The sequence below is a fragment of the Bos mutus genome, chromosome 4, assembly GCF_027580195.1.
Source record: "Bos mutus isolate GX-2022 chromosome 4, NWIPB_WYAK_1.1, whole genome shotgun sequence".
Lineage (NCBI taxonomy): Eukaryota > Metazoa > Chordata > Mammalia > Artiodactyla > Bovidae > Bos > Bos mutus.
Genome location: NC_091620.1, coordinates 26,313,868 through 26,341,815, shown reverse-complemented (window position 1 = coordinate 26,341,815; position 27,948 = coordinate 26,313,868). Strand labels below are relative to the sequence as shown.

Below are 27,948 nucleotides of genomic sequence, written 5' to 3'. Positions count from 1 at the left end.
GGCCCGCACTTTCCAGAGCACCGCTCCGCCCCCGGAGGGAGAGAGAGACACACACAGACAGAGCGCGGCCAAGGAGCCGAGGAGGCCCGCCCGAGTCCCGCCAGCCAGGGGCACAAGAGAAGTTTAGAGCCGCGGAGCGCACAGCCGCCGGTCCTGTCCCGGACAGCGCCCCACTAGCCCGAGCCCCGCCGGCCCCCAACCCCCGCCCCAGCCCGCGCCAGCATGATGAACAACAGCGGCTACTCCGAGGCCCCGGGCTTCGGCCTGGGCGACGAGGTGGACGACATGCCGTCCACGGAGAAGGACCTGGCCGAGGACGCGCCGTGGAAGAAGATCCAGCAGAACACTTTCACGCGCTGGTGCAACGAGCACCTCAAGTGCGTGGGCAAGCGCCTCACCGACCTGCAGCGCGACCTCAGCGACGGGCTGCGCCTCATAGCGCTGCTCGAGGTGCTCAGCCAGAAGCGCATGTACCGCAAGTTCCACCCGCGCCCCAACTTCCGCCAGATGAAGCTGGAGAACGTGTCCGTGGCCCTCGAGTTCCTCGAACGCGAGCACATCAAGCTGGTGTCCATCGGTCAGTGCGTGCGGCGAGGGGGCAGTACCCCGACGAGGGGCTGGCCCACGGGGACAGGGTGCTCGGGGCTGGGAGGGCGCGCGGGGAGCCGAGGCAGGGCCGAGGGTGGGGGGCCCGGCACCGGGAGAGGATCCTGCCCCGGTTCTCCCGGAGCCCGCCCACGCCAGCCCCGAGGGGGCTCTGCCTTCACACGCCGCCCTGGTCGGCCGGCATCCCGAGGGGGGCCCCCGGGGGCATCCAGCCCAGGCCGTTTCTGAGCCCTCCAGCTTCAGCTCCCCTCGCACGCTCTTGGCCAACCTGCTTCTACCCGCTCGTCTCCTTTTTTGCCACCCGCACCCTCAGCCCAGGCTTGAGAGGATGGGGCCAAAGCTCATTGCCGATTCCCGGGGCCGCCCCCTCCACCCCAGACAAAGCAAATGGCTTCCCAGTCTCCCAGCACCTCCACCGGGGAGGAGAGGCTGAAGGCAGGTCCCCATCGCTGCCCGGTCCCAGGGATCCCAAGGAGAGCGGGAGAGCGGGTGGCTGGGCGGGCACGGGGCCCGGGCCCCCCGCCGGCATGTGCTCGGCAGCTGGGTTCAGGCCCAGGGGCCAGAGCCGGCAGGGCCCGGCCTCGGAAACCTAAAAAGGCTCTGAGCGAGCGCAGGCAGCCTTAACCCCTGCCTGTCCTCCATCAGCTTCAGCAGGCCAGGGAGGGGGCTCCCTCCCGTCCACTCCCGGCCCCAGCCCACCCCCTAAGCCCCGATTGGCTACAGCTAATGATCTGGGCTGAGGGGAGGGAGGCAAGGCCTGGAAAAGGGAGGAAGTCATTGAGTGTAACCAGATTTGGAAGGTGTGTCAGTGCTGGGTGGGGGCGGGGAGGCACTCCAAGCTGGGGAGCTGGGGGAGCCAAGGATGGGTTCTGAGAGCCTAGGAGTTGGCTGTTCCCTCTCAGCTCTGCAGTCACCCCTTCAGGCTGGGGGCCTGGGCAAGACCCTTACCCCTATGGTGAGCTGTTAAGTGTCCTGATGTGATTTTCAGGAAAGCGCCCCTTGATGGGGTGCACCCCAGGGCCCCAGAAGGGGAATTTCACAGGGGGCCCAATGCCTACCCCCAGGCTGCCCCAGAGATTTCTTCAGATAACTGAAGGTCTGTCCATCCTCAGCCTCCCTCAGGGCATCTCTGGGCCTCCTGAATTAGTAGCTGAGGTCAGTCTGGGGCCCTTTGGCCCTGTCCAGTCCCCTCTACGCCTTACCCTCTCCTGCCCCAATACTGCCCCCCCCACCACCCCACCCGCTCCAGCCTGGAAATAGCCCTGCCTCCGTGACACAGCAGATGTCTCTGAGCTTTCCAGAGGACAAGGCTGAGGACAGGGGGTGGGGGAAGGGGCCACCCTGGTGTGTGTAGTGGGACTGAGGGCTGCCCAAGAGTGTGTGTGGTTGGGGGGGGCCAGGGGTCAGCGAGGAGTCAGCCCTGGGCCCTTCCACCCCCCCTGGCAGCTGCGATCTGACCGCCTGGACTGACTGTCCCAGGTGGGATCCCGAGGGGAGAGCCTGGGGCCTCACCAAGACTTTATAGGAAATGGCTCGGCCTCCCCCTCCCCTCCCTGCTGCGGGGGCGCTTGGCCCCTCTCCTGGCCTCATCCTTCCTGAGCGCACACCTCTCCCCTCCCCAACGGTGGTGCCTCTGGCTCCAGCCCCCTTGGCTCAACTGTGTATGGAGAGGCCTTCTCAGAATAGAGGGGGAAGGAGGGAAAGCTGGCTTGGGGGCGGGAAGGAACCCTTCTTTCCCTTTCCTGCAGGGAACTGTTCCCCATTTGGGCCAAGTGGCTGACTCCCGCTGCTGATGAGATAAGCTGTCAGCAATTCAGCTGCTGGGCCCGAGGCGGAGGCTGGAGGAGAGGGGGCACAGACAGCAGCGGCTACCCATCCATGGGGAAGGAGATGTCAAGGGTTCCCCCTTTCTGCTTCCTCTGATTCCCTTGGTCCCGCTTAGTGGTGGGAAGGGGCTGGGACGGGGGCTTCTCTGGGTACCATCTCAGGACTGAATGTGAGCCTCTAGGCACCCCCATGTCCCTTTCCAGGAGTGGAGTGGGAGCTGGGCATCGAGCAGTTCCTCTGAAGGAGGGCCGGGTACACAGTCTGGGTTGAAGGGGCGGTGTGCCCTCCTTACCCGCACCACCCCCTCCGCCCCTCCGAACAAAGAGGCCTAGAGGCCGCTCAGCCCCGCAGCTGTTCCCCAGTTGCTATTCCTTCTCCTGGAGCCAACCGCCGAGGGAGGGGCTGGAGGGGGCAGCAGCTGTCCCGGCCCCTCCCTCACTGGTCCTCTCCTTTCCCCCCACTCCACCGAAGGCCTGGGGTGCCCTCAGGGACTAGCTCTGGAGCTCCTCCCACCCCTTTGGTGGTATCCCCAGTGGGGTGCGAAGAAGGAAGAGGCCTGGCTTGAGCAGAGCTCCCCTCCTCTGCCTGGCCTCCGATGGGGAGGAGGGCGAGGAAGGTCATTGCTCCCAGAGTGGGACTCTGGACCCACCCCTCTCCTGCCACTTGCTGTCTGGCCCAAGGCCAGTTGCTGGGGAGAAACCTCTCCCTGCAGCAAATATGAATGACCCCCCTCACCCTCCCCCCCACCTCTTCCCAATCCTGGTGATCCTCGGGGCCTCAGGGCCTCCCTCCCAAGGATCTGGCTTCAGTTTGCAAGAAGCACTTCTGGGTGTGTGAGCACCAGCTTTGGAGGCTGTCAGGGTTGTGAGAGGCCGTGAGGCCCTTGGTGTCAAGGCTGTGTGAAAGTGTCCTGGGCCTGTGTGTGTTTGAGAGAGACCGCACCAAAGCACCGGGAGGCTGGGAGTGAGTGTGTCATGGAATCTGCAAGCTGCCAAACCATTGTGCTGCAGCAGAGCCAGGGGGAGAGGGGGCGGGCCTGGGGAGCTGCTGGGGAAGGAAGGATGAATCAGTGAAAGGGTGGGGGAGCCAAGGGGACCAGAGCCCAAGATCAGAGGGACAGAGAGACTGAGATTCCCCTCCAGGGGGCAGGTTGGAGAAATGCTGGGGACAGGGTGTGTGTGTGGGGGGCGCATTCTGGAAAAGATATGTAAGGGGAGACACCTTTGGGATCTTTACTCTCTAAAGGCTGTCTTCCAAGATCTAGGCCGGGTGGGCAGGAAAAGATATAACCCTAACCTCCAACACCACGCTTTCCCATCTCTCGGGTAACACCAGTAAACAAGGCTGAGTCTTTCACCCCCTCCCAACCTCCTGAAAGCAGTGCTCAGGGAAGCTGGTGGATTTCAGGCCTGCCTTGTCCTTTACAAGTAAGCTGGTTTCCAATGACCTGTACTCTAGGCCACCTCCAGCTCCTGGATGTTTCTCTCTGGCTGTTACGGGGGAACTAGGCGCACCACCCCCTCCCTGCCCCGCCAGCCCCCAAATCTTGGAGTTCTGGTCCATAATATTTATCAAGGGACGGGATGAGTCTAGAGTCTCAGCTCCTGAGACTTGAGTCCACATGGGTAACACTCCCCCAGCTCTTGTGAAATCTCACTAGTCCCTGCCATTAACAGAATGTGTACTGTCCCCAGCCCCTCCTCCCAGAACTTGGTTCCAAAAGCCTTTTATAGCATTCAAAGGAGAATTTGGCTGGAACCAGGTTGGTCCCACTCCTCTCCAACTTCAGTTTTTAAAATGTTCATTCAACCAGTATTTATTGAGATTTTACTAAGTTCTAGGCTCTGAATATATGGAGAGAAAAATACAGTATCTAGAGTGAAAGAAGGCAGACAAAAAAGATACATACTCTATGATTCTATTCATATAAAACTCTGGAAAATGCGAACTAATGTATAGTGACCAAGAGCAGATTGTTGTCTCAAAAGATAGACGAGGAGGGGCAGGAGCGATGGATCACAAAAGAAAGGAAACTTTGAGGAAGGGTGGAAGTGTTTACTATCTTGATTCGTGGTTATGCACATGCTGTCAAAGGTAGGGCTCCCCTGGTGGCTCAGATGGTAAAGAATCTGCCTGCAGTGCAGGAGAACCAGGTTCAATCCCTGGGTAGGGAAGATCCTCTGGAAAAGGGAATGGCAACCCACTCCAGAATTCTTGCCTGGAGAATCCATGGGCAGAGGAGCCTGGCGGGCTACAGTCCATGGGGTCGCAAAGTCGGACACAACTGAGCGACTAATGTTTTCACTTTTCACATATTGTCAAAACGTATCTAGTTGTACTTTCTAATATGTACAGTTTGTTGTATATCACACAAAGAAGAAAGGAAACAAAACAAAACAGTGTCTGCCCCTAGAGACTTACAATCTTGCATAACTCTATAGATGCTTGTAGCCTGATAGAAGGCCCATGCAAGTGCCATCAAAGAGTTGAAAGTACCTGCCCAAGGGACATATTGGGATGCAGCCATGTTCTGAAGCGGGTGGGAGGTACATCAAAGACTGCGCCTTGTGGGATGCAACAGTGGTAGGCAGAGAAGTGGTAGGTTCCAGGAGGAGTCCAGACCCAACGCTTAAGCAGCAGCCTCAGAAGCTGGGCCAGGAGAGGGAGGGTGCTGCATCAGAAGTGGGGCACTCATGAGCCCTGCTTGTCTCCTCCTCCCTGCAGACAGCAAGGCCATCGTGGATGGGAACCTGAAGCTGATCCTGGGGCTCATCTGGACCCTGATCCTACACTACTCCATCTCTATGCCCATGTGGGAGGATGAGGACGACGAGGATGCCCGCAAGCAGACACCCAAGCAGCGTCTACTCGGCTGGATCCAGAACAAGGTGCCCCAGCTGCCCATCACCAACTTCAACCGGGACTGGCAGGACGGCAAAGCTCTGGGCGCCCTGGTGGACAACTGTGCCCCTGGTGAGTGGACCCACGGCACACTGTGGCTCCCTGACCCGGGAAGGGGTGCGGGATGAGCTGGTGATGCCAAGGCTTGTGTTTGTCAGAATGTGTGTCCCAGGGCTGGGGGAATCAGGGCCTCCTCCTCCAGCTGAGAATCACTGCTGGAGTTGGACCCTTCCCAGTGAGTTGCCAGATCCTGCAGTGGCAAGGACACAGAGGTCCAGAGAAGGCCAGTGACTTGTCTGAGGTCACACAGCTTATCTGTGGCGGAACTGAATCAGAGGCCGGCGGGGACCTGGAACTCCCTGCTCCGTGAACTTCCTATTTTGCTACACAAGGGTCATTTCTGCTCAGCCAGCAGAAAGAAAATGTGGTGGGACTTGTAGAGAGAAGGCCAGGACTTTAGGCCTGGAGAAGGCTGTTCTTTGCAAGCCCCTGGGATAGCTTTGAGAAGGGGTTGAGACCCAGGATGATGTGGTCTGAGGCTGGTGGGACACTGCCCCAGGGGCAGGTGACCCAGGCCTGGCCTGGGCAGGTGGGGGCTACTGAGGGCCCATGAGAAGACTTAGACATCACAGATGAGAACAGTACCCCACACACAGCTCCCTTTCTGACCCTCATCTCCTGAGACAATCTGTCGTCTCCCCACCTCTTGGAGCCATGTCCCCCTGGGGGAATCCTCCCCCAGCCTGGGGTCAGCCGGGGAGCAAAGGGTGGGAGGAGGGGGCACCGACTGCCTGGGAAGCATTCCCAGCTGCTGAGCCATTGCCCACGGCTGGCTCGGCTGCCAGCAGTGAGCTCAGCTGTTCTGGCCAGTCATGGATTCCAGCCTTTGAGCTGGTCCCCTCCCCGCCAGGGAGCATCACCCTCCTCCGCCAGCTCTGGCTGGGATCCAGCACCCCCTAACCATGCAGCCTTTCCCAGGAGGGACCTGTGGCTGCCTCAGCTGTCCTCCCATCAGGAGGGCTGGGCTCTAGGCGGCCAGAGAGAACTCGGCCTCTCAAACAAGCCCTTCAGTGCCTTCATTTCCCCGAGGCGGAAGTTAGGAAGCAGAGAGAGCCCTATGCTCTGCGGCTCATGTGGGGAGTGCATGGACACTAGGGCTTCAGGGCAGCTGTGAGGAGACCTTTCAGGAGATGGGTCAGAGGCACTTGTGGGACAGGGACTGCCCACCTCTGAGCCTGCTGGAATGAGGCAGGGGGTCTGCAAGGGGTGCACTCCCTGTGGTTTGGTGTTCAGGGTTGGTGCTGGGGCCTGGGCAGGCCGGAGGCCGGCTGGCAGGACTGGTGCCAGGCTGCGTCAGCTGGGGCAGAAAGGCCTCATTGTTGGTGCTCAGGAGGGCTGCAATGTGTCTAAACAGTGATGGGCATCCTGGCTGACGGGCCGTAAGGTTGGGGGTCAGCAGGAACCCTGCTGGTCAGGGGCCTGGGGCCGTATGGGAAGCGGGTGTGAACCCACGGCCTGGGAGGGTGTTGGTGGAGCAAGTGCTCTGTGTCTTGGCTGACCGCTTCCCCCTCATCATTGCTTCCCTCCATCATCTCTCCAGGCCTCTGCCCTGACTGGGAGGCCTGGGATCCCAACCAGCCTGTGGAGAACGCCCGGGAGGCCATGCAGCAGGCGGACGACTGGCTCGGGGTGCCCCAGGTAGGCAGAGGGCAAAGGGACCCGGAGAGGGCCAGGGTGGGGTTGGGTCTACCTGGGCAGGATGCTGGGGACAGAGGACATTTTCTGACTCCCTTCCTCCCTGGCAGGTGATTGCTCCCGAGGAGATCGTGGACCCCAACGTGGATGAACATTCGGTCATGACCTACCTGTCCCAGTTCCCCAAGGCCAAACTCAAACCTGGTGCCCCCGTTCGCTCCAAGCAACTGAACCCCAAGAAGGCCATCGCCTATGGGCCTGGTATGTGTTGAGCCCTGACGGTCTTCGCTGGGCAGCTGGACACGGGCTGGGATGGTTCTCCCTAAACTCTGCAGCCCTGCCTTCTGCCCTCAGGGATCGAGCCCCAGGGTAACACCGTGCTGCAGCCTGCCCACTTCACCGTGCAGACAGTGGACGCTGGGATAGGCGAGGTTCTGGTCTACATCGAGGATCCTGAGGGCCACACCGAGGAGGTATGGAGAGGCCACTGGGGATCGGACAAGAGCACGGACCAACAGCGGAATGGGCTGGCGATGGCTGCTGGGGGCACCCTCCAACGCTGGAGAAGGGGAGGCCTCACCATGGGGGTTGCAGAAGGCGTGGGGTCAGAAGGAGCTCTGACGCCGATTGTTTCCCTTCCCGTAGGCCAAGGTGGTTCCCAACAATGACAAGAACCGCACCTACGCTGTCTCCTACGTGCCCAAGGTCGCCGGCTTGCACAAGGTATCCCTCTGTAGGCCCTCCCATGTCTTCCCCACTCCTTTCACATCCTTGCATCCGGCTGAATGGACCCCTCCCTCAGCTCACACCCCGCCCCACCCCCATGCACCAGCCCCACCTGCCTGCCACCCCGCTTGGCTCTGCCTCGCCCCTCAACCCCCCTCTCAGAGCTGCTTTCTTCCAGAAGCTCACCTTTGGCCTCTGACCTCCAGGTGACCGTGCTCTTTGCTGGTCAGAACATCGAACGCAGCCCCTTTGAGGTGAACGTGGGCATGGCCCTGGGAGATGCTAACAAGGTGTCAGCCCGTGGTCCCGGCCTGGAGCCCGTGGGCAATGTGGCCAACAAACCCACGTACTTTGACATCTACACCGCAGGTGGGGATGGGCCCTTCCACCAGACACCCCATGACTGTTCATGGTGGGGGGACCTGGGGGCCAGGGGCAGGGCCCGGCCAGAGGGCCATGGTCTCAGGGTGAGGGAACCCGAGCAGGAGGGACACCCCATGACTATTTTTTTGGTGGGAGGGGGTGCCTGGGGGCCGTGGTCTCAGGGTGAGGAAACCCGAGCAGGAGGGGCTGACGGCTGTTGTCATGACAGGGGCCGGCACTGGGGATGTTGCCGTGGTGATCGTGGACCCGCAGGGCCGGCGGGACACTGTGGAGGTGGCCCTGGAGGACAAGGGCGACAGCACGTTCCGCTGCACGTACAGGCCTGTGATGGAGGGACCCCATACAGTGCACGTGGCCTTCGCCGGAGCCCCCATCACCCGCAGTCCTTTCCCCGTCCACGTGGCAGAAGGTAAAGGCCCTTCACCCACCCCCATGAGCCCCCTCGCCAAAGGCCAGGACGCAGAGTGCTGCCACCGAGTCTGAGGACTTACGGGACAAGAAGCACTGCAACCGGGGGGTGGGGGTGGGTGGGGATGGGGTCAGGGGGAGCCTTCTGCCGGCTTAAAGTGGGCAGAAAGAAGAGCCCGGGGTGGGGCTCCCGAGAGCTCGTCTGTCAGCCCCTGCCCCCGAGGTCGGTCAGGTCACTGTGAAGGATACCAGACAGGGGCCACGGTGGAAGGGCTGAGGAGGAAGTGACCGGACCATGTGGGCGGAAGGGCATATTCATGGGCCCGCCTTGCACCAGGCTCTCAGGCAGTGACTCCCCACTTTCTCTCCGCCACTCAGAGCCCCTGCCGCCGCCGCCCGCCCCCTCTGTGCCCATCGTCCACCAGGCCAAGAAAGTGGTGCCACGTTAGTACACGCCAGCAGAGGCGGGCCGGGCATGGCCATAGCTGACTGGCCTCACCTGTGCTGTGTGGCATGGCGCGAGCGGGGTGGAGTCGCCCCCCCTTCCGTGGCATTCTGTGACAGGCCCAGGTTCCGCGCCTTTTTGCCTCTGTTCTGTGGCAGCTCTGGTCTCCTGGGACTGGCCTGGTGATTTCTGTGGGAAGGGTCTGGGTTCCGTGCCGTCGCCTGTTATGTGGCAGTCCCCAGATGCTGTGCCGTTTGTCTGTGTTCCAGGGCAGGCCTGGATGGATGATACATCGTTGCCTGTTTGGTGGCACCCCGTGGGTTCTGAGCCATTTTATGTGTCCCGTGGCAGGCTGAGATCCCTGTCCTTTGGTCTGTGTTCAGCAGCAAAGTCATTGCCACCGGCCGCGTTCCACAGCAGGCTGACCTTTATGCATTGCCTGTGATCTGTGGCAGGCTTCTCGTTACACGACCCTCCCTCGTTCCATGGTGTGGCTGAGTGTTTTGTGGCATGACTCGGTTCCTGAAGCTGCTGTGGTGGCTCCAAGAAGGCTCAGATGGCTCTAGGTGGATGGCCGTGGGGTGAATGAAAGGCCCCTCCCAGTCTGTCTTAGCTCTGGGCTCCGCCCGGCCTTTGTCCCAAGTGATCTTGACAAGGAGACCCGAGGGAAGGGTTTCTTGTAACCAGCCTGGGGACGGAGGTCTGGGGGAGCTGTGGCTGTGCCCTGCCCAGCATGGCTCTCAGTCGTGTTGGGGGTGCCAGGGAGCAACAGGGGAGGGCTGCATGAGGCCACGGCCTGCGCCTGGGGAAAGAGGACGGGGTGGGCGGGCTGGTCAGCAGGACTGCGCACAGTGAGGTGGGGACAAGTGGTGGTAAGGGCTGAGGCTCCATCTAGGGCCCCTCAGCGCCCTCAACCTCACCTCTCCTCTTCCTCCCAGCCTGTAACCCCAACGCCTGCCGGGCCTCTGGGCGGGGCCTGCAGCCCAAGGGTGTGCGTGTCAAAGAAGTGGCTGACTTCAAGGTGTTCACCAAGGGTGCTGGCAGTGGGGAGCTCAAGGTCACAGTCAAGGGACCAAGTGAGTACCAGGGCCCAGGGCCATGGTGGGGGGTCGGGGAGCTGGGAGGAAAGGCAACCAGTGCTTCTGACCCCCTGATGGCAATGACAGCACTGTGCACCCTCCCTGGGGGAGGGGCTCCAAAAAGACACTGACCAGAGACATTGTGGGACCTCAGGTGAACCGCCCTGCCTGGCTCAGTCTCCCAGGCTGCAAGCTGGGAAGGCTGCACTAGGCTGTTACACGGTGCCTGCTCACCGTGCCCGCGAGCAGCGCTGTCCTCAGCCAGGGACTGTCCCACAGCACAGTCCCAGGGGTCCTTGAGGGGACTGAGGTGCGGAGACGCACAGATCATTGATCCTCCGCTTCCCACGTCTCCTCAGGAGGCACAGAGGAGCCGGTGAAGGTGCGGGAGGCCGGGGATGGCGTGTTCGAGTGTGAGTACTACCCCGTGGTACCCGGGAAGTACGTGGTGACCATCACATGGGGCGGCTACGCCATTCCTCGCAGGTGAGCACCACGCAGCCCTGAGCCCTCCAGCCTGGGCCCTCACAGGGTGGGTGGAGGGAGGCAGGCTGCCTGGGGCTCCGAGTGAAGCGAAGAGGGCTACCTCTGGTGGGGGCACCTCGGGTGTTGACACCAGCTCCCTCTTTTCCCAGCCCCTTTGAGGTGCAGGTGAGCCCAGAGGCAGGCATACAGAAGGTCCGGGCCTGGGGTCCCGGTTTGGAAACTGGCCAGGTGGGCAAGTCAGCCGACTTTGTGGTGGAGGCCATTGGCACAGAGGTGGGGACACTGGGTAAGTGGCCGAAGTGGGAATTCCGGGGAGTGGTGTGATGGAGGGACACTGGGGAGTGACTGGGGGGCAGGAGGCAGGAATTTGGGCCAGTGTTGAGATGAGACAGGCGCTGGAACGGGCATGACTGGGGTGGTGATGCTGGGAGAGTGATGGGGGACCTGTCTGGGTGTCCAAGTCGCTTCTGGTGCCCCCTGACCCTCCCCCACCTTTGCCCCAGGCTTCTCCATTGAGGGGCCTTCGCAGGCCAAGATCGAGTGTGATGACAAGGGAGACGGCTCCTGCGACGTGCGATACTGGCCCACGGAGCCCGGGGAGTATGCGGTGCACGTGATCTGTGACGACGAGGACATCCGAGACTCACCCTTCATCGCTCACATCCAGCCAGCTCCGCCCGACTGCTTCCCGGACAAGGTGTGTCCCCAGCTCCCGTAGCCGGGCCTGCACCAGGGTGAACAGACCCTCCTCCCGTCCCCAGCTCAGCCCTCCACTCTCTCCCCTGCACAGGTGAAGGCCTTTGGGCCCGGCCTGGAGCCCACCGGCTGCATTGTGGACAAGCCAGCAGAATTCACCATCGATGCCCGGGCTGCTGGCAAGGGAGACCTGAAGCTCTACGCCCAGGTAGGGTGTTGCCCCGTCTTTCTGCCCCTCACCCTGGGAGGGTAGGGTAGGTTAGAGAAAAGGGCCTCAAGGCATTACAGGAATGATTCTCATGAATCTATTTGAACTATGGGAAGTCTAAAGTTTTGTGTTTTCTTATTGATGATAATCTTAAAAAACATTGTACCAGATATGTATTTTTATGCTAACTATTTGCAATTTAAAGATGGTTGAGTTAAGACATTGGTTTCCAGGTGAGTTTCTCAAAATGGTGTCCTTTGACCCCTAGAGGTTAATGAATATGTTCTTTGGTCCAGGAGGATGTTTCTTTTTTTAAAGTTTGTTTATTCAGTTTTAAGAACATTGGTTTAGCTGAGCCTTTTCCCCTGACAACACATTTTGGAGACCTAGGCTCAGAGACCAGGCCACACAGATGACCCCTGTGTGACCCCTGGTTCCTCAGCTCTCCAGGGTGTGCCCTGGCCCCCAGAGCTCTGGCACTAGGCTCCAGTGGTTGGAGGTCTGTGATCTGTTTGCGGGGAGGGGCTTTGATGGTGGGCAAGTAGCCCAGCAGAGGGCACAGGCGCTCTGAGATGGCCGGGGTGCTCTAAGAACCTTGCTTTGGGTGATGCCCACAGGACGCCGACGGCTGCCCCATCGACATCAAGGTCATCCCCAATGGCGACGGCACCTTCCGCTGCTCCTACGTCCCCACCAAGCCCATTAAGCACACCATCATTGTCTCCTGGGGAGGCGTCAACGTGCCCAAGAGCCCCTTCCGGGTGTGTCCTCCAAGCCCCGTGCCCCCTGCCAGCAACCCCAGAGGGAGGGTGGAACCCCAAGCGGGGGGATGTTGGCTGTCTCTGGGCCCTGTCCCCACTCCCCACTTCATGGCCCCTGTGAAAAGGCTAAGACCGGGCCTAGAAGTGCTGGGGAAGGGATGGACCTTGAGGGAGGGGCCCCACGCTGACCGTCGACTCCTCCCCACAGGTAAACGTGGGAGAGGGCAGCCACCCCGAGCGGGTGAAGGTGTACGGCCCCGGCGTGGAGAAGACAGGCCTCAAGGCTAATGAGCCCACCTATTTCACAGTGGACTGCAGCGAAGCAGGGCAAGGTGCATCCAGGAGCAGGGAGTGGGGGGCGCGGCCGGGGGTGTCCGGGCAGGAGGCGCTGGTGCCCTCCACCTGTTCCCCGGAGTGGGACCTGTCACGTGCAGGAGGTTGTGGAGCCCCCAACTCATGGCCTCGTGCCTGCCTCCCTTCAGGCGATGTGAGCATTGGCATCAAGTGCGCCCCCGGCGTGGTGGGCCCCGCAGAGGCTGACATCGACTTTGACATCATCAAGAATGACAACGACACCTTCACAGTCAAGTACACACCTCCGGGGGCGGGCCGCTACACCATCATGGTGCTGTTTGCCAACCAGGTACCCTGTGCTTGGGTTTTGGTTATCAACCCTAACCTCACCCCCTTACCCGATCCCAACCAGCAGCTTGAGAGGCTGTCATCTGGGGACAATTCTATTGCCCCTGACTGAGCACTTCCTGTGTGTGGACAATATGCCTCAGAGGAAGCAAAAGGGACAAGGGACTCTTTTCAGACACTGCCCGTGTCCACCCTGACCAAGCCTTTTCTCCCTCCAGGAGATCCCCGCCAGCCCCTTCCACATCAAGGTGGACCCATCCCACGATGCCAGCAAGGTCAAGGCAGAGGGCCCTGGGCTGAACCGCACAGGTAGCTGTCTGGGCGGGGCGGGGCTGGGGTGGGGCGGGGTGGCCGCCAATCCCTCACCACCATCTCGGGATGGGCGCTCCAGGTGTGGAAGTTGGGAAGCCCACTCACTTCACCGTGCTGACCAAGGGAGCTGGCAAGGCCAAGCTGGACGTGCACTTTGCTGGGGCCGCCAAGGGCGAAGCCGTGCGAGACTTCGAGATCATCGACAACCACGACTACTCCTACACCGTCAAGTACACGGCCGTGCAGCAGGTGTGCCCCCCTCCCCGGCCCTCCTGTCCTGGCTGACTGGGGGCGTGGGGCTCCTTCTTCCAGCCCCAGAGGGCCTGCTTGGCATCTTGGCCCCTTGCCTGCCTCCCCGTCCTCTCTTGCCATGGGTCTCTGAGCCCCTGGTCTGTGTTGGCCAAGGACATGTTGGCGGGCTGGGTCTCAGCCCCTCAGTTCTGACTTCCTGCTGTACCCATTAGGGCAACATGGCAGTGACAGTGACCTATGGTGGCGACCCTGTCCCCAAGAGCCCCTTCGTGGTGAACGTGGCACCGCCTCTGGACCTCAGCAAGGTCAAGGTTCAAGGCCTCAACAGCAGTAAGTGGGAGGAGCTGCCCGTGCAGTGAGGAGGGTTGAGGGGGGCAGTGGGTTGGAGTCTCTGCTCACCGTGTCCCTCGCCCTCCACACAGAGGTGGCTGTAGGGCAGGAACAGGCATTTTCTGTGAACACACGAGGGGCTGGCGGTCAGGGCCAGCTGGACGTGCGGATGACCTCGCCCTCCCGACGACCCATCCCCTGCAAGCTGGAGCCTGGCGGTGGAGCTGAGACCCAGGCGGTGCGCTACATGCCCCCTGAGGAGGGGCCCTACAAGGTGGACATCACCTATGATGGTCACCCGGTGCCTGGCAGCCCCTTCGCCGTGGAGGGCGTCCTGCCCCCTGACCCCTCCAAGGTGAGGAAGTAGGGGAGGGTGGGAGCTGGGGGCTTATAGGGAAGGTGGGTAGTTCACAGGGGCTGAGGCCAGAGGCCTTATGTCCTGGCGTGAGCACAGCCAGGGCCCAGAGCCAAGGCAGTCCCCCAGCTCAGGACTTGCCTTTGCGACAGCTTAGTTTTTGTTTTTTTATATTTTTATTGAAGTATAGTTGGTTAACAATGTTGTGTTAATTACTGCTGTACAGCAATGTGATTCAGTTATACATGCGTACAAATGCATACATTTAAAAAAATATTCTTTTCCATTATAGTTTATCACAGGATATTAAATACAGTTCTCTGTGCCATACGGTAGGACCTTTTTGTTTATCCATTCCATATATAAAAACTCATACCAAGACAGCTTAGTTATTAAGAGCCTGGCCTTGGATCTGACCTGGGCTTCAACCCCCAGGTCCATCAGCCGGGACAGATTTTTTAATCTCCGTGCATTTCCTCACATGGAATTGTTATCAGGACTCAGCCTGTGGGAGCTGCTACAGTTGAAAGTGCTTAGCTGATTTGGGAGCCACGAAGGCTGGGTGTGGGACCAGTCGAGGTAACCTACACACCTGCTCCTTCTTTTAGGTCTGTGCTTATGGCCCTGGTCTCAAGGGCGGGCTGGTAGGTACGCCAGCGCCCTTCTCCATCGACACCAAGGGAGCGGGCACCGGTGGCCTGGGGTTGACCGTGGAGGGCCCCTGCGAGGCCAAGATTGAGTGCCAGGACAATGGGGATGGATCCTGTGCCGTCAGCTACCTGCCCACAGAGCCGGGCGAGTACACCATCAACATCCTGTTTGCCGAAGCCCACATCCCCGGCTCGCCCTTCAAGGCTACCATCCGGCCTGTGTTTGACCCAAGCAAGGTGCGGGCCAGCGGGCCAGGCCTGGAGCGCGGCAAGGCTGGGGAGGCGGCCACCTTCACTGTGGACTGCTCAGAGGCAGGCGAGGCCGAGCTGACCATTGAGATCCTGTCGGACGCCGGCGTCAAGGCCGAGGTACTGATCCACAACAACGCGGACGGCACCTACCACATCACCTACAGCCCCGCCTTCCCCGGCACCTACACCATTACCATCAAGTACGGCGGGCACCCTGTACCCAAGTTCCCCACCCGCGTCCATGTGCAGCCCGCAGTCGACACCAGTGGGGTCAAGGTCTCAGGGCCTGGTGTGGAGCCGCACGGTGAGTGAGAGAAACCTGGAGCTGGTCATGTCACCAGTCAGGGGAAGAGAGAAGCGGGCCTGAGGTCTTGGGGGGCAGCACTGGCGTCCTAGGGGCTCAGATACCCCTGAGAAGGTATCAAAGCCAAGGGCAGGGCATGGAGCTTTGCCTTGGTCTGGGTGGCAAGACTGCTTCTGCCTGTGGCCATTTTCCTCGGGAGATCCTCAACTTTCATCAGCGGATCTGAAAATCAAAGAATCTTGCACTTGATGATACAGAGGGAAGGCTTTGGGGTTGAGGGCAACGAGAGTCAGGAGATAGTTCAGCTCAGTTCAGTGACTGAGTTACCATCTGCTGGGGGCCAGACCCTGGGCCAGGTAGGGTGGGGCATGCAGAGGGTTGGAAGAGCCAGCCCCATGCTCCAGGGGCCCACGGCCAGGTGGGGAGACTCAGGTGAACAGAATGTCACTCTCTGCTGAAGGGAGGGAAGGCAGGGGCTATGGGAAGCAGAGCCTGGGCTGTGGGGATGGTCCAGGCTGGGGAGTAGCAGGTGGAGAGGAGCGGCCACCTCGGAGCTGGGGAGGGAGGGCAGGGGTGGGCAGGCATGTGAGGGCTGAGCACTCGTCTCCTGGGACTCAGGTGTCCTGCGTGAAGTGACCACCGAGTTCACTGTGGACGCGAGATCCCTGACAGCCACGGGTGGGAACCACGTGACGGCTCGCGTGCTCAACCCCTCGGGCGCTAAGACGGACACCTACGTGACCGACAATGGGGACGGCACCTACCGCGTGCAGTACACGGCCTACGAAGAGGGTGAGGGGCTGGGCTGGGCAGGGACGCCGGGGGTCTGGCCCCAGCGTTTTCAGAGGGGCGGGTGGTGGGGACCGCGCACACCCTGACCTGCGCCATGTGGCTGACCTCCAGGAGCGCACTTGGTGGAGGTGCTGTACGATGACGTGGCCGTGCCCAAGAGCCCCTTCCGTGTGGGAGTGACTGAGGGCTGTGACCCCACCCGTGTCCGGGCCTTCGGGCCGGGCCTGGAGGGGGGCTTGGTCAACAAGGCTAACCGCTTCACCGTGGAAACCAGGTACGCCTGCCCCTTTCCTAACCTTGACCCTGATGCTGTGGCGACCCTGAGCCCAGCCACCTGCCCTTCCCCCTCATCCTCCTGTATGGACCTCATCCCCACCCACCCCCTATCAAGGCTGCAAACCTCCCTGCTGTAGCTGCTGGTCTCATCTCAGCCAGCCCCGCACCCCCATTCACCTGCTTCTCCATCCCAACTCACTGGTCCTTGTGGCGCTGATGTAGGGGTGTCCTCTTGTAGGGGAGCTGGCACCGGGGGCCTAGGCCTAGCCATCGAGGGCCCGTCGGAAGCCAAGATGTCTTGCAAGGACAACAAGGATGGGAGCTGCACCGTGGAGTACATCCCCTTCACCCCCGGCGACTACGACGTCAACATCACCTTCGGGGGCCGGCCCATTCCAGGTGTGCACTGGGGGCGGGAGGGGTGTCGGGGAGGCCAGCAGGGGGCCTGCTCCGCGTGAGGGAAACTGGAAGGAAGTAGGAGGAGGAGCAAAGCCCCAAACCAGCAGCAGGGACAAGGAGCAGGCAGGCACGGCTGCCACAGTGAGGGCTGAGGCAGGGCGGTGGGTACAGCTCATTCCCAGAGGCCCAGCACTGGTGTCTCGGCCCTTTTGCCTGGAGCACCAGATCTCGTGAGTTCCGTCACTCACAGTCCAAGCCAGTGTCGCTGGCTCAGTCAGGACAGCCTCTCACACCCTCTTGCTCTGTCAGCAAAGCCAGGAACCCCCCTGCCCTCCAGCAGGGGTGGGGAATGGTTGGTGTCTTCAATTATCACATTACCCGGGCTTGCTGAAATGGGACTGTCCCCGCCCTACTTATCTAATTTCATGCTGGAAAAAATTCATTTTCTTTTACAAATACTTCTTTTAGCAATTTACTAATTTAGGAGGGCCTTCTTTCAGGCATGTGGCCTAAATAAGTGGATTCACCCTGCCTCAGCCTGTAGCCAAGTTTTTGGGTTTTGTTTTTAAATTTTACTTTTATTACTTTTATTGGAGTATATATTCTGTAGCCAAGTTTATTTCTCCTTGTTACGTTTTCTTAGCAAGTTTCTAAGTGTTTGCACATTTGGTCTGGTATCCCAGGGGCATTTCAAAGGCAGGGGAAGCCTCGCTTTCCTGGGTCCTCTGAGTTGGGGAAACCTTCTGGGGCAGGTGGGCTGGGGCTGACGACCGTCTTCCTTGCAGGGAGTCCATTCCGGGTGCCAGTGAAGGACGTGGTGGACCCCGGAAAGGTCAAGTGCTCAGGCCCAGGGCTGGGAGCCGGTGTCAGGGCCCGGGTACCCCAGACCTTCACAGTGGACTGCAGCCAAGCTGGCCGGGCGCCCCTGCAGGTGGCCGTGCTGGGCCCCACAGGTATGGAGTGTCTGGGGCTGGGTGGAAGGAGCCGGAAAGGGTGCCAAGAGGTTCTGCTGACTATTCCCTTTGCCCAGGTGTGGCGAGCCTGTGGAGGTGCGTGACAATGGGGATGGCACCCACACCGTCCACTATACCCCAGCCACGGACGGGCCCTACACAGTAGCCGTCAAGTACGCCGACCAGGAGGTACCACGCAGGTGAGGCCCAGCCTGGGGTTCTGTGCTCTGCTGGGCTCTGGGGAGCTCCCACCAGGGCCACAGCTGCGGGGCCGCTGCGGGGCCACTCCAGGGCCCTGGAAACACTCCCCTACTTGTCTACGCCTCATCTGTTCTCTGCTGCACCATCCCACTCTTCCTCAGGGCCCCCTGCCCATCTTCTTCTCCACCCTGGAGGTGGCACAGCCCCAGGGGCTCTCCTCTGGCTGGGCTGTCCCCCTAGTTAGCTACAAAATCAGCACCTTGGGAAAAGGCACCATGTGGCTACAAACAGGTGTGACAGGGCAGCCTCCTGCAGCCTCCCTGTAAACCATCGGAAACATCTTCCCAGAGAGTGGAGAAGAAATGCCTAGGCTTTGTCAGGGCCACACCTTTGTGACCCTCCTCTAAGACTCAGGCTTGACCTGGTCCCTCCTCCCTGCCAGGACTCCTCTCCCCTGCTCATGAATGTAGGGGGTATTCCAGGCCCAAAATGAGATGGGATTCCTTCTCCCCCTGAATCCCAGCCAACTGTCTATCCCTTCTGCCTCTCAAGCCCCTTCAAGATCAAGGTGCTTCCAGCCCACGATGCCAGCAAGGTGCGGGCCAGCGGCCCTGGCCTCAACGCCTCTGGCATCCCGGCCAGCCTGCCCGTGGAGTTCACCATCGATGCCCGGGATGCTGGGGAGGGCTTGCTCACTGTCCAGATCCTGGTGAGTCTATGTGCTGCCCACCTCTCAGGCCAGGGTCTGGGCACAGGCAGGCCTTAACCGCTGCTTCTCCCCCAGGACCCTGAGGGTAAGCCCAAGAAGGCCAACATCCGAGACAACGGGGACGGCACATACACCGTGTCCTACCTCCCGGACATGAGCGGCCGGTACACCATCACCATCAAGTATGGCGGCGACGAGATCCCCTACTCGCCCTTCCGCATCCATGCCCTGCCCACTGGGGATGCCAGCAAGTGCCTGGTCACAGGTGGGCACCCACCCCTGCCCTCCCCTCCCTACACACCCCCACCCCCACCCCAGCTCATCCTTAACACTGCGGCTTACGCTTTTCTCTATTTCCAGTGTCCATTGGAGGTCACGGCCTGGGTGAGTGTCCTTTTTCTTCTCTTTTTGGTGTGGGCTGAGGTGATGGGGGCAGCTGGGAACTGAGCGGGGGGAATGGGCACAGGTCCCACGGACCCCTGACCGGGCACTCCTGTGTGGCAGGTGCCTGCCTGGGCCCTCGCATCCAGATTGGGGAGGAGACGGTGATCACAGTGGATGCCAAGGCCGCAGGCAAGGGGAAGGTGACGTGCACGGTGTCCACACCCGACGGGGCGGAGCTCGACGTGGATGTGGTCGAGAACCACGACGGTACCTTCGACATCTACTACACGGCACCCGAGCCCGGCAAGTACGTCATCACCATTCGCTTCGGAGGCGAGCACATCCCCAACAGCCCCTTCCACGTGCTGGTAAGTTCAGCGGCCACAGCAGAGCTGGGGGTGGAAGGGAGGGGGGCCAGGCCCTCTTAGTGGGAGCAAGGAACCCCAGAACCCGTCCTCACATCTGATGGATCCTGGGCCCAGAGTGCTCCAGGGTGGGGCCTGTGCTTTCCCACAGCCTCCCAACCCAGGAGGCACACAGCCCTGCCTCTGGCCCCTCTGGGCATCAGGCAGCTCTCTGGTGGAACCTGACCCCCAGCCCAGGCCCACCGTCCCCGTCCATCTCCTCAGGTGGCCCTGCAGGACAGGGAAGCCCTCGGGAGAGTAAAGCACCCAAGATAGCCATCCTGCCCTGGGGGCAGCCCAGGTTATCAGGTCCCTGGGCCATTCTGAGTCAGCCTGTGGTCACCCGAGCTGGTGGGGACTGGCCTGTCACAGCCCCCACTCTCCCGTGCCTTGCCTCCCAGGCGTGTGAGGCCATGCCCCGCGTGGAGGAGCCCCCTGATGTGCCGCAGCTGCACCGGCCCAGCGCCTATCCCACACACTGGGTACTGCCCCTCCCACCTGGGCCACACTCGCCCCCCACCTCCTCTTCCTTCATCTCTTCTCTTCTTCGGCGGCCAGGGCCAGGGCATGGTTTGGGGGCCATCTTGGGGAGCAGGCGGGAAGTCAGGCGGGGCAGACAGATCCCGGAGCTGGGCACGGCACCTCTTCTCTTGCAGCTGACGCGCCTTTTCTGCCCTCTGGTTTCACCATTAACCATCCTGCTCTTTCCTCACCTTCTCTGACTTCAGTCACGGCTCAGTCTGAGTTCCCCAGACCTTTCCCAGCCAAGTGACTGTTCCCTCTCCCCCGCCACAGGCCACAGAGGAGCCGGTGGTGCCTGCAGAACCCATGGAGTCCATGCTGAGACCCTTCAACCTGGTCATCCCCTTCACTGTGCAGAAAGGGGAACTCACAGGTACTGCCCCAGGGCCCTGTGGCAGGATGGCCCCAAGGGAGGACTTGTGTCCAGGCCCAGCTCCTCCTTAAGAGATGAAAGCTGGGGCCCAGAGTGGGGAAGTAAGCTCCCCGGGGTCACACAGCAAGCTGAGCAGAGCTGGAACTCGAGACTCCAGCCTTCTGTCTCCCAGGTCAGGATTCATCCTGAGGCCTCCTGGCTGTCTCCTGGCAGCGGGGGAGCCTGGGACAGCAAGGGGGTGGAGCCGGGAGAAACTGGGGTCCCACACATACCCGTGTCTGCCTGGCAGGGGAGGTGCGGATGCCTTCTGGGAAGACCGCCCGGCCCAACATCACTGACAACAAGGATGGCACCATCACGGTGAGGTACGCGCCCACCGAGAAGGGCCTGCACCAGATGGGGATCAAGTATGACGGCAACCACATCCCTGGTGAGTCGGGGCTGAGCCGGGCTGAGGGGAGCCCACAGTGACTTCCTCCTCATCGGCCTTCTTTCACTCATAATTGAGCATGTGCTGTGTGCAGACACGCGTGAGGCCCCAGGAAGGCTGGTGTCCTGGTGGGAGGCCCCGTCGGCACAGATGCAGGGCCTGGCGGGGAGGCTGTGGGAAGGTGTGGGGGTCTGAGGGGGGCTCAGGCAGCCCCTGTGCTCACTGCTGACCCAGCCCCCTTTCCCCCCCCACCCCCAGGGAGCCCCCTGCAGTTCTACGTGGACGCCATCAACAGCCGCCACGTCAGCGCCTACGGACCAGGCCTGAGCCATGGCATGGTCAACAAACCGGCCACCTTCACCATTGTCACCAAGGATGCCGGGGAAGGTGAGGCGAGCTCCGGCAGGGGCTGGGGGCGGGCAGCGGGGCAGGGGTGAGGCCCTCTGACCGCCGCCCCGCCTCCACCCGCAGGGGGCCTGTCCCTGGCCGTGGAGGGCCCGTCCAAGGCAGAGATCACCTGCAAGGACAACAAGGACGGCACCTGCACCGTGTCCTACCTCCCCACGGCGCCCGGGGACTACAGCATCATCGTGCGCTTCGACGACAAGCACATCCCCGGGAGCCCCTTCACAGCCAAGATCACAGGTGGGTGGACGCGTGGGCACACCCCGGCACACAATGGCTGTGCAAGCCCGGCACGTCCGAGTCTCTGGGGTGTTTAGGGTAGGGTGCCCTCCAGGTGGAAGAGGTCATTTTTGGATACGTGTAAGGAGTACGCTGTTCTCTACAGCAAGTGAGAAACACTCAGCCACCCTTTGAAAACACACTCTCGAAGTCTTTTAAGTCAGGATGTTGATGATAGGTGAGGAAACCGGTAGGCCCGGAGGGGCAACACACAGCAGGTAAGGGAATGGGCTGTGTGGTCTAGTCTCAGTTTTTTTTTTTGGTCCTACCAAATTACCTGACTCGAATTTAAATTTATGTAAATTAGGGGTTTAACCCATTCAGGACTGGGGTGCTGACTCATCCCTAATCTCGGGCCCCTAACATGTGCATGGAGACTGTGCTCTCCCCAGTCTCTCTGTGCCTGCTTTGGGGATTGAGGGGGGTGGGCAAAGGCTCTGTTGAGTCCAGGGAGGCTCCTGATCCCCACGAGGGCAGGGCCTGCCAGGAGTCACCCCGCCTGACATGCCAACTCTCCCCTAGGCGATGACTCAATGAGGACGTCACAGCTGAATGTGGGCACCTCCACGGATGTGTCCCTGAAGATCACCGAGAGTGACCTGAGCCAGCTGACCGCCAGCATCCGTGCCCCCTCGGGCAACGAGGAGCCCTGTCTGCTGAAGCGTCTGCCCAACCGGCACATCGGTGAGCGTGGTGCCATGGCAGGGGCCCAGGGAAGGAAGGTGGGGGAGCTGGGAAAGGACTATTGCCAGGCCCAGAGCTCCATTCATGCCTGACCTCCCCCTCAACAGGCATCTCCTTTACCCCCAAAGAAGTTGGGGAGCATGTGGTGAGCGTGCGCAAGAGTGGCAAGCATGTCACCAACAGCCCCTTCAAGATCCTGGTGGGACCATCTGAGATTGGGGATGCTAGCAAGGTGCGGGTCTGGGGCAAGGGCCTGTCGGAAGGACACACGTTCCAGGTGGCGGAGTTCATCGTGGACACTCGTAATGCAGGTACTTCTTGCCCCAGAGACCCCTCACTGCAGCTGGTGCCTCAAGTGGGGACCAGTCCTTTCCTTCCCAGTGCCCCTGGACCATAACCTCCCCTCCCCTCCTGAACTTCCTGGCCCAGTCTCTGCTGAGATTCCCATTCTAGGGCCCACTTGGGAAGAGTAAATGTCCCCGTCGCTTCTCCTGTGCCTAAGAGAAAGCTCAGCCATCCTGAGTCTCTCTCTCCTTCACTCACCATAACCCAAGAGGCCTGCCTTAGAGGAATTTCCAGACTACCTATCCCTGACCCTCTGGGTCACTGCCTGGCTCACCCCTCCTTCTACTGAGCCATCTTTCCTTAGTGGTTACGATGCCCCTTGGGTGTCTGTTCTGGGCGGAGCCTGGGGTTTGGGGAGGGGAGAGCAGATGGCAGTGGGGACTGAGGGAGAAGTGTCCCTTGCCTCCCGCTAGGTTATGGGGGCCTGGGGCTGAGTATTGAAGGCCCTAGTAAGGTGGACATCAACTGTGAGGACATGGAGGATGGCACGTGCAAAGTTACCTACTGCCCCACCGAACCCGGCACCTACATCATCAACATCAAGTTTGCTGACAAGCACGTGCCCGGTAAGGCTCTGGGCTGTGGCCGGGATGGACCAGGAGGCTGGAGACGAGTGACCTGAGGTGGCTGACCCACTCTTTCTTGTCCCTACAGGAAGCCCCTTCACAGTGAAGGTCACTGGCGAGGGCCGCATGAAGGAAAGCATCACCCGGCGCAGGCAGGCGCCATCCATCGCCACCATCGGCAGCACCTGTGACCTCAACCTCAAGATCCCAGGTGGGCGCCGGAAGAGTCTGGTGGGGAGGGCCCAGAGCCTGTCCCCGGGGCCTCTGTCCTTCTGGCTTATTTCTCACCTCCCTCCCCTCCGCCCGCTCCACGTGTCCCACAGGGAACTGGTTCCAGATGGTGTCCGCCCAGGAGCGCCTGACACGCACCTTTACCCGCAGCAGCCACACATACACCCGCACGGAGCGCACGGAGATCAGCAAGACACGGGGCGGGGAGACCAAGCGCGAGGTGCGGGTGGAGGAGTCCACCCAGGTTGGCGGAGACCCCTTCCCCGCCGTCTTCGGGGACTTCCTGGGCCGGGAGCGCCTGGGCTCTTTTGGCAGCATCACCCGGCAGCAGGAGGGTGAGCAGGACCGGGCCGGGCTCTTCACAGGGAGGTGGGCCTTCTGTCCCTCGGGACAGGATGGGGAGGCTGCTGGTCTGAGCAGAGGAGGGGGTGTTTACTGAGGGAGGGAGGGAAGGGCGAGGGCCTGGAGCAGCCCCGGAGTTGCCCTGACACTCCCCACCCCCTGCAGGTGAGGCCAGCTCTCAGGACATGACTGCACAGGTGACCAGCCCGTCGGGCAAGACGGAAGCTGCTGAGATCGTGGAGGGGGAGGACAGTGCATACAGCGTCCGCTTTGTGCCCCAGGAGATGGGGCCCCACACGGTCACTGTCAAGTACCGCGGCCAGCATGTGCCAGGCAGCCCCTTTCAGTTCACTGTGGGGCCGCTGGGTGAAGGTGGTGCCCACAAGGTGCGGGCTGGAGGCACGGGGCTGGAGCGAGGGGTGGCTGGCGTGCCAGGTAAGGGGGTAGGTTCCCGGGATGGGGGATGGGGGAGGACAGCCAGCAGGGTAGGCGACGGTGCTGAAGAGCTGCCCCCGTCCCGTTTCCATCTCCAGCCGAGTTCAGCATCTGGACCCGAGAAGCAGGTGCCGGGGGCCTATCGATCGCTGTGGAGGGTCCCAGCAAGGCGGAAATTGCATTTGAGGACCGCAAGGACGGCTCGTGTGGGGTCTCCTATGTTGTCCAGGAGCCAGGTGGGCATCTTGCTGGGCCTGCCTGACTTTCCAGACCAGGCTTCTGCTCGCCCCGGCAGGAGATAGGGCTCCCAAACCAACCCCTCACCTGGGCCGCTGCAGTTTCTCTGCCCCATTTCCCTCCACCCTACACTCCTGGGAACATGTGTCTCCAGAGCTGAGCTCGACCTAGGAGCTTGTCCGGTACTGAGATCAGGGTGGGGTTGTTTCCCACGCTGCTGTCCCCTGTCCTGCAGCTTGAGCTGACTGGTCTTCTCTCCCCAGGTGACTACGAGGTCTCCATCAAATTCAACGACGAGCACATCCCAGACAGCCCTTTCGTGGTACCCGTGGCCTCCCTCTCAGATGATGCTCGCCGTCTCACTGTCACCAGCCTCCAGGTGTGTGCCCGGGGGGGATGGGGCCCTCCTGCCACCCTGAGGGATGGGCAGTAGAGGATGGTAGGCCCATGTGACCAGGGACTTAGCAGTGACCTTGGAAGGGCCATACAGGTGGCCCCTCTCTCCCAGTGTTTAGACAACAGGGGGCTCTAGCTATACTAGCTGCCCCTTGGGGTAGTCTTGGCAGCCTCAGGTGCTGCTGTGTCCTCCGCCCCCTTCCCAATCCTAGAACTGGGTTCATCTTCACCACCTGCCCCCCTAAACCTCCCCATCGGCCCCACCTTCCCCATCAAGTGCCCCCAGGGCAGTCCAGCCCACATGCCTCTTTTTCCCATCCCAGCACTGGGTTCTCTGCTATCAGGCCAGCTTTATGGTATCTGGGTCTTACCTCCCCAGCCAGGACAGGGCATATCATCTCTGGTCCCTGACCATGCCTGGCACAGCCAGGTGGCCCCACCTCATAGCAGGTGGTTGCCAAGGCCAAAGACCCAGCCTCTGCCTCCCATCGCAGCCTTGTTCAGAGCCTCCCTAAGCCGGGTCAGGCGGCAGGGGGCAGCTGGGGGTGGGAGGAGGGAGCCTCTGGGCTGGGCAGGAAGGGATATCAGTGCCAGGCTGCAGACATGAGCCCTCCAGGCCCTCCCAGGAGTCTGAGCACCCTCCGTGGTCTCTGCAGGAGACCGGGCTCAAGGTGAACCAGCCGGCGTCCTTTGCGGTGCAGCTGAACGGTGCACGGGGCGTGATCGACGCTAGGGTGCACACGCCCTCGGGCGCCGTGGAAGAGTGCTACGTCTCCGAGCTGGACAGTGGTGAGCTGGCCTGTCCCTGCCAGGCTAGGACCTTCTGGAAAGGGGAGGGGAAAGACTAAGGCTCACCCACCAACCTCTGCCCCCACAGACAAGCACACCATCCGTTTCATCCCCCATGAGAATGGCGTCCACTCCATCGACGTCAAGTTCAACGGTGCCCACATCCCTGGCAGTCCCTTCAAGATCCGAGTTGGGGAGCAGAGCCAGGCTGGGGACCCAGGCTTGGTGTCGGCCTATGGTCCTGGGCTAGAGGGAGGCACTACAGGTGAGTGCCTGGGGCTGGGGAGAGGGGTGGGACAGTGCTGATGAGCCCTCAGTCCTGGCAGAGGTCTGCTCCGGGGAGCCCGGGCCCATCCCAGCTCTGGGCCCCAAGCCCTTCTACCTACATCCTTGCTACCTCTGGTCCCCAGGCGTGTCGTCGGAGTTCATCGTCAACACCCTGAATGCAGGCTCAGGGGCCTTGTCTGTCACCATCGACGGCCCCTCCAAGGTGCAGCTGGACTGTCGGGAGTGTCCCGAGGGTCACGTGGTCACTTATACTCCCATGGCTCCTGGCAACTACCTCATTGCCATCAAGTATGGTGGCCCCCAGCACATCGTGGGCAGCCCCTTCAAGGCTAAAGTCACAGGTGAGTGTCCTGGGTGGGGTGAGGTCCCACCCTGGGCTGGAAGCCTATTCTGGGCTGGCTCCAGTGGCTGTTCACATCTGGGTCAGAGTTGGCCCCAAACATCAGTGTTTCAGGTTACCAGGAATAAAGTGCGCCTGGCTTTACACAACGTGCCATTCCCCACCTTCTATGTGTGGACTTGTGTACATCATTTTAAAAAAATCAAATCCCTCTCTACTGTCCATCCCTTGACTAATCTTTTCCCTGCGGTGGCTCCCCAAGTTTTCACTTAACTCTGCCCTTCTGGCATCCCCGTTTCTGGCTTCCAAGAAGACAGAGCTCAGCAGACATTTACCTGATTTTCCTTCTGGAAGCTGTGTGAAGGATTGGTTGGATACTTGTTCCTTTTTAAAGCAGGGCTCTACCTACCGTGTGACTTGGGGTCCCAGACAAAGCCCAGAAGGGTGGGGGGTGGGTGGACAGAGCCATGGAGGCCCCAGACCTGGAGACAGGCCTGCCCGAGAGCCCTGTGTGAAATGGGCTGCTGCTCCTAGGATGCTGCAGCTGAGGAAGGGAACATGGGCTGTCAGGGCCGCCACACGGGGCCTACCACCTTGGGAAGAGCAGGCCTCTGACCCGGCTCGTGGCCACCCCACCCTGCCCCTCAGGTCCCCGGCTCTCTGGAGGCCACAGCCTTCATGAAACATCCACGGTTCTGGTGGAGACTGTGACCAAGTCGTCCTCAAGCCGGGGTTCCAGCTACAGCTCCATCCCCAAGTTCTCCTCAGATGCCAGCAAGGTGGTGACACGGGGCCCCGGGCTGTCCCAGGCCTTTGTGGGCCAGAAGAACTCCTTCACTGTGGACTGCAGCAAAGCAGGCAGGCAGCGGGCAGAGCGGGGGAGCGGGGGCGGTCTCCCAGGGTGGGCAAGTGTGTGCGAACGTGGGGCCAAGTGCCAGGGCTGAGCCTGTCCCTCACTGCCTCTCTCTCCAGGCACCAATATGATGATGGTGGGCGTGCACGGGCCCAAGACCCCCTGTGAGGAGGTGTACGTGAAGCACATGGGGAACCGGGTGTACAACGTCACCTACACCGTCAAGGAAAAAGGGGACTACATCCTCATCGTCAAGTGGGGCGACGAAAGTGTCCCCGGAAGCCCCTTCAAAGTCAATGTGCCCTGAATCCCAGAAGTGCCTCCCCCAGCCTCGGCCCCCACCTCTGGCCAACACACACACACACACACACACACACACACAGGCCACACCCAGATGCACGCTCGCAGAATCAGACACCACAAACACCTGCCCTGGGGTGTGGACGGAGTGGCACTGCCCCCTCGCCGCCAGGCCCTCTGGCTGGAGGGCCTTGCCTGTTTCAGGGCAGTGTCCCTCGCCTCAAATGTGACCTGAGGGTGAACTGGGGGTTGGGGGGCCAGGGAAGCCCTGTGTTTTCTGGTGGGGCTGAGGCCAGTGGAGGAGCATGTGTTTGGGGGTGTCTGCATGTGTGAGAGAGGTCACCCTCAAATCGCACTGCCAGCCAGCCCTCCTAGCCGCTGAGGACTGCGTCCAGCCCCTCTGGTGGCCACAACCCCAGAGCGTTACGGCTTGGAAAACGAAGCACAGTCAGAGGAGAAAGTGTACCTAGCGGCAGCTGCACACATGTCCTGGCCCCAGGCGATTGAGACCCCAGCCAGGCTTCCTGGGGGACTGATTTCTTTTTTTTTTTAATAATTGCACAGCTCTGCCCCATGGGGGGGCCTTTTTTACACACTGCGAGGCCCAGCTTTCTGGGGGGCTTTTGCACATGTCATGCGGCTCAGCTGGGAGCCGTTTAGGCGGAAAACTCCAAATAAAGTGCGGCCTGTCGCAGA

The 27,948-nt window shown here is 61.1% G+C and overlaps 1 protein-coding gene across 2 annotated transcripts; it reads left to right on the top strand.

Moving 5' to 3' along the window:
• The first annotated feature begins 7 nt into the window (after window positions 1–7).
• Window positions 8–27,948, top strand: FLNC (filamin C). 2 transcript variants are annotated; one of them, XM_070369263.1, is made up of 48 exons: window positions 8–577; window positions 5,158–5,406; window positions 6,935–7,032; window positions 7,140–7,290; window positions 7,384–7,502; window positions 7,675–7,752; window positions 7,962–8,124; window positions 8,348–8,548; window positions 9,931–10,068; window positions 10,431–10,557; window positions 10,707–10,843; window positions 11,061–11,254; window positions 11,348–11,461; window positions 12,079–12,222; window positions 12,431–12,554; window positions 12,705–12,865; window positions 13,083–13,173; window positions 13,256–13,425; window positions 13,641–13,758; window positions 13,851–14,113; window positions 14,722–15,319; window positions 15,938–16,111; window positions 16,223–16,385; window positions 16,626–16,786; window positions 17,572–17,746; window positions 17,817–17,939; window positions 18,493–18,649; window positions 18,725–18,914; window positions 19,010–19,033; window positions 19,154–19,401; window positions 19,839–19,919; window positions 20,233–20,332; window positions 20,622–20,762; window positions 21,021–21,149; window positions 21,234–21,407; window positions 21,969–22,130; window positions 22,238–22,441; window positions 22,889–23,041; window positions 23,130–23,252; window positions 23,365–23,607; window positions 23,780–24,049; window positions 24,148–24,285; window positions 24,550–24,665; window positions 25,339–25,471; window positions 25,560–25,736; window positions 25,882–26,100; window positions 26,748–26,957; window positions 27,072–27,948. In XM_070369263.1, the coding sequence occupies exons 1-48, from the start codon at window positions 223–225 to the stop codon at window positions 27,257–27,259; spliced, it is 8,169 nt and encodes a 2,722-aa protein (XP_070225364.1). In that variant the 5' UTR covers window positions 8–222; the 3' UTR covers window positions 27,260–27,948. The 2 variants fall into 2 exon arrangements, with proteins under 2 accessions (XP_070225364.1, XP_070225365.1); XM_070369264.1 differs by lacking the exon at window positions 19,839–19,919 and having other exon boundaries at window positions 9–577.

Coding starts and splice junctions, on each gene's coding strand:
- FLNC (XM_070369263.1), top strand. CDS start 223: ATGATGAACAACAGCGGCTACTCCGAGGCCCCGGGCTTCGGCCTGGGC. Junction 10,844..11,060: donor CACAGAGGTGGGGACACTGG/GTAAGTGGCCGA, acceptor CCTTTGCCCCAG/GCTTCTCCATTGAGGGGCCT. Junction 14,114..14,721: donor TGCCCCCTGACCCCTCCAAG/GTGAGGAAGTAG, acceptor TCCTTCTTTTAG/GTCTGTGCTTATGGCCCTGG.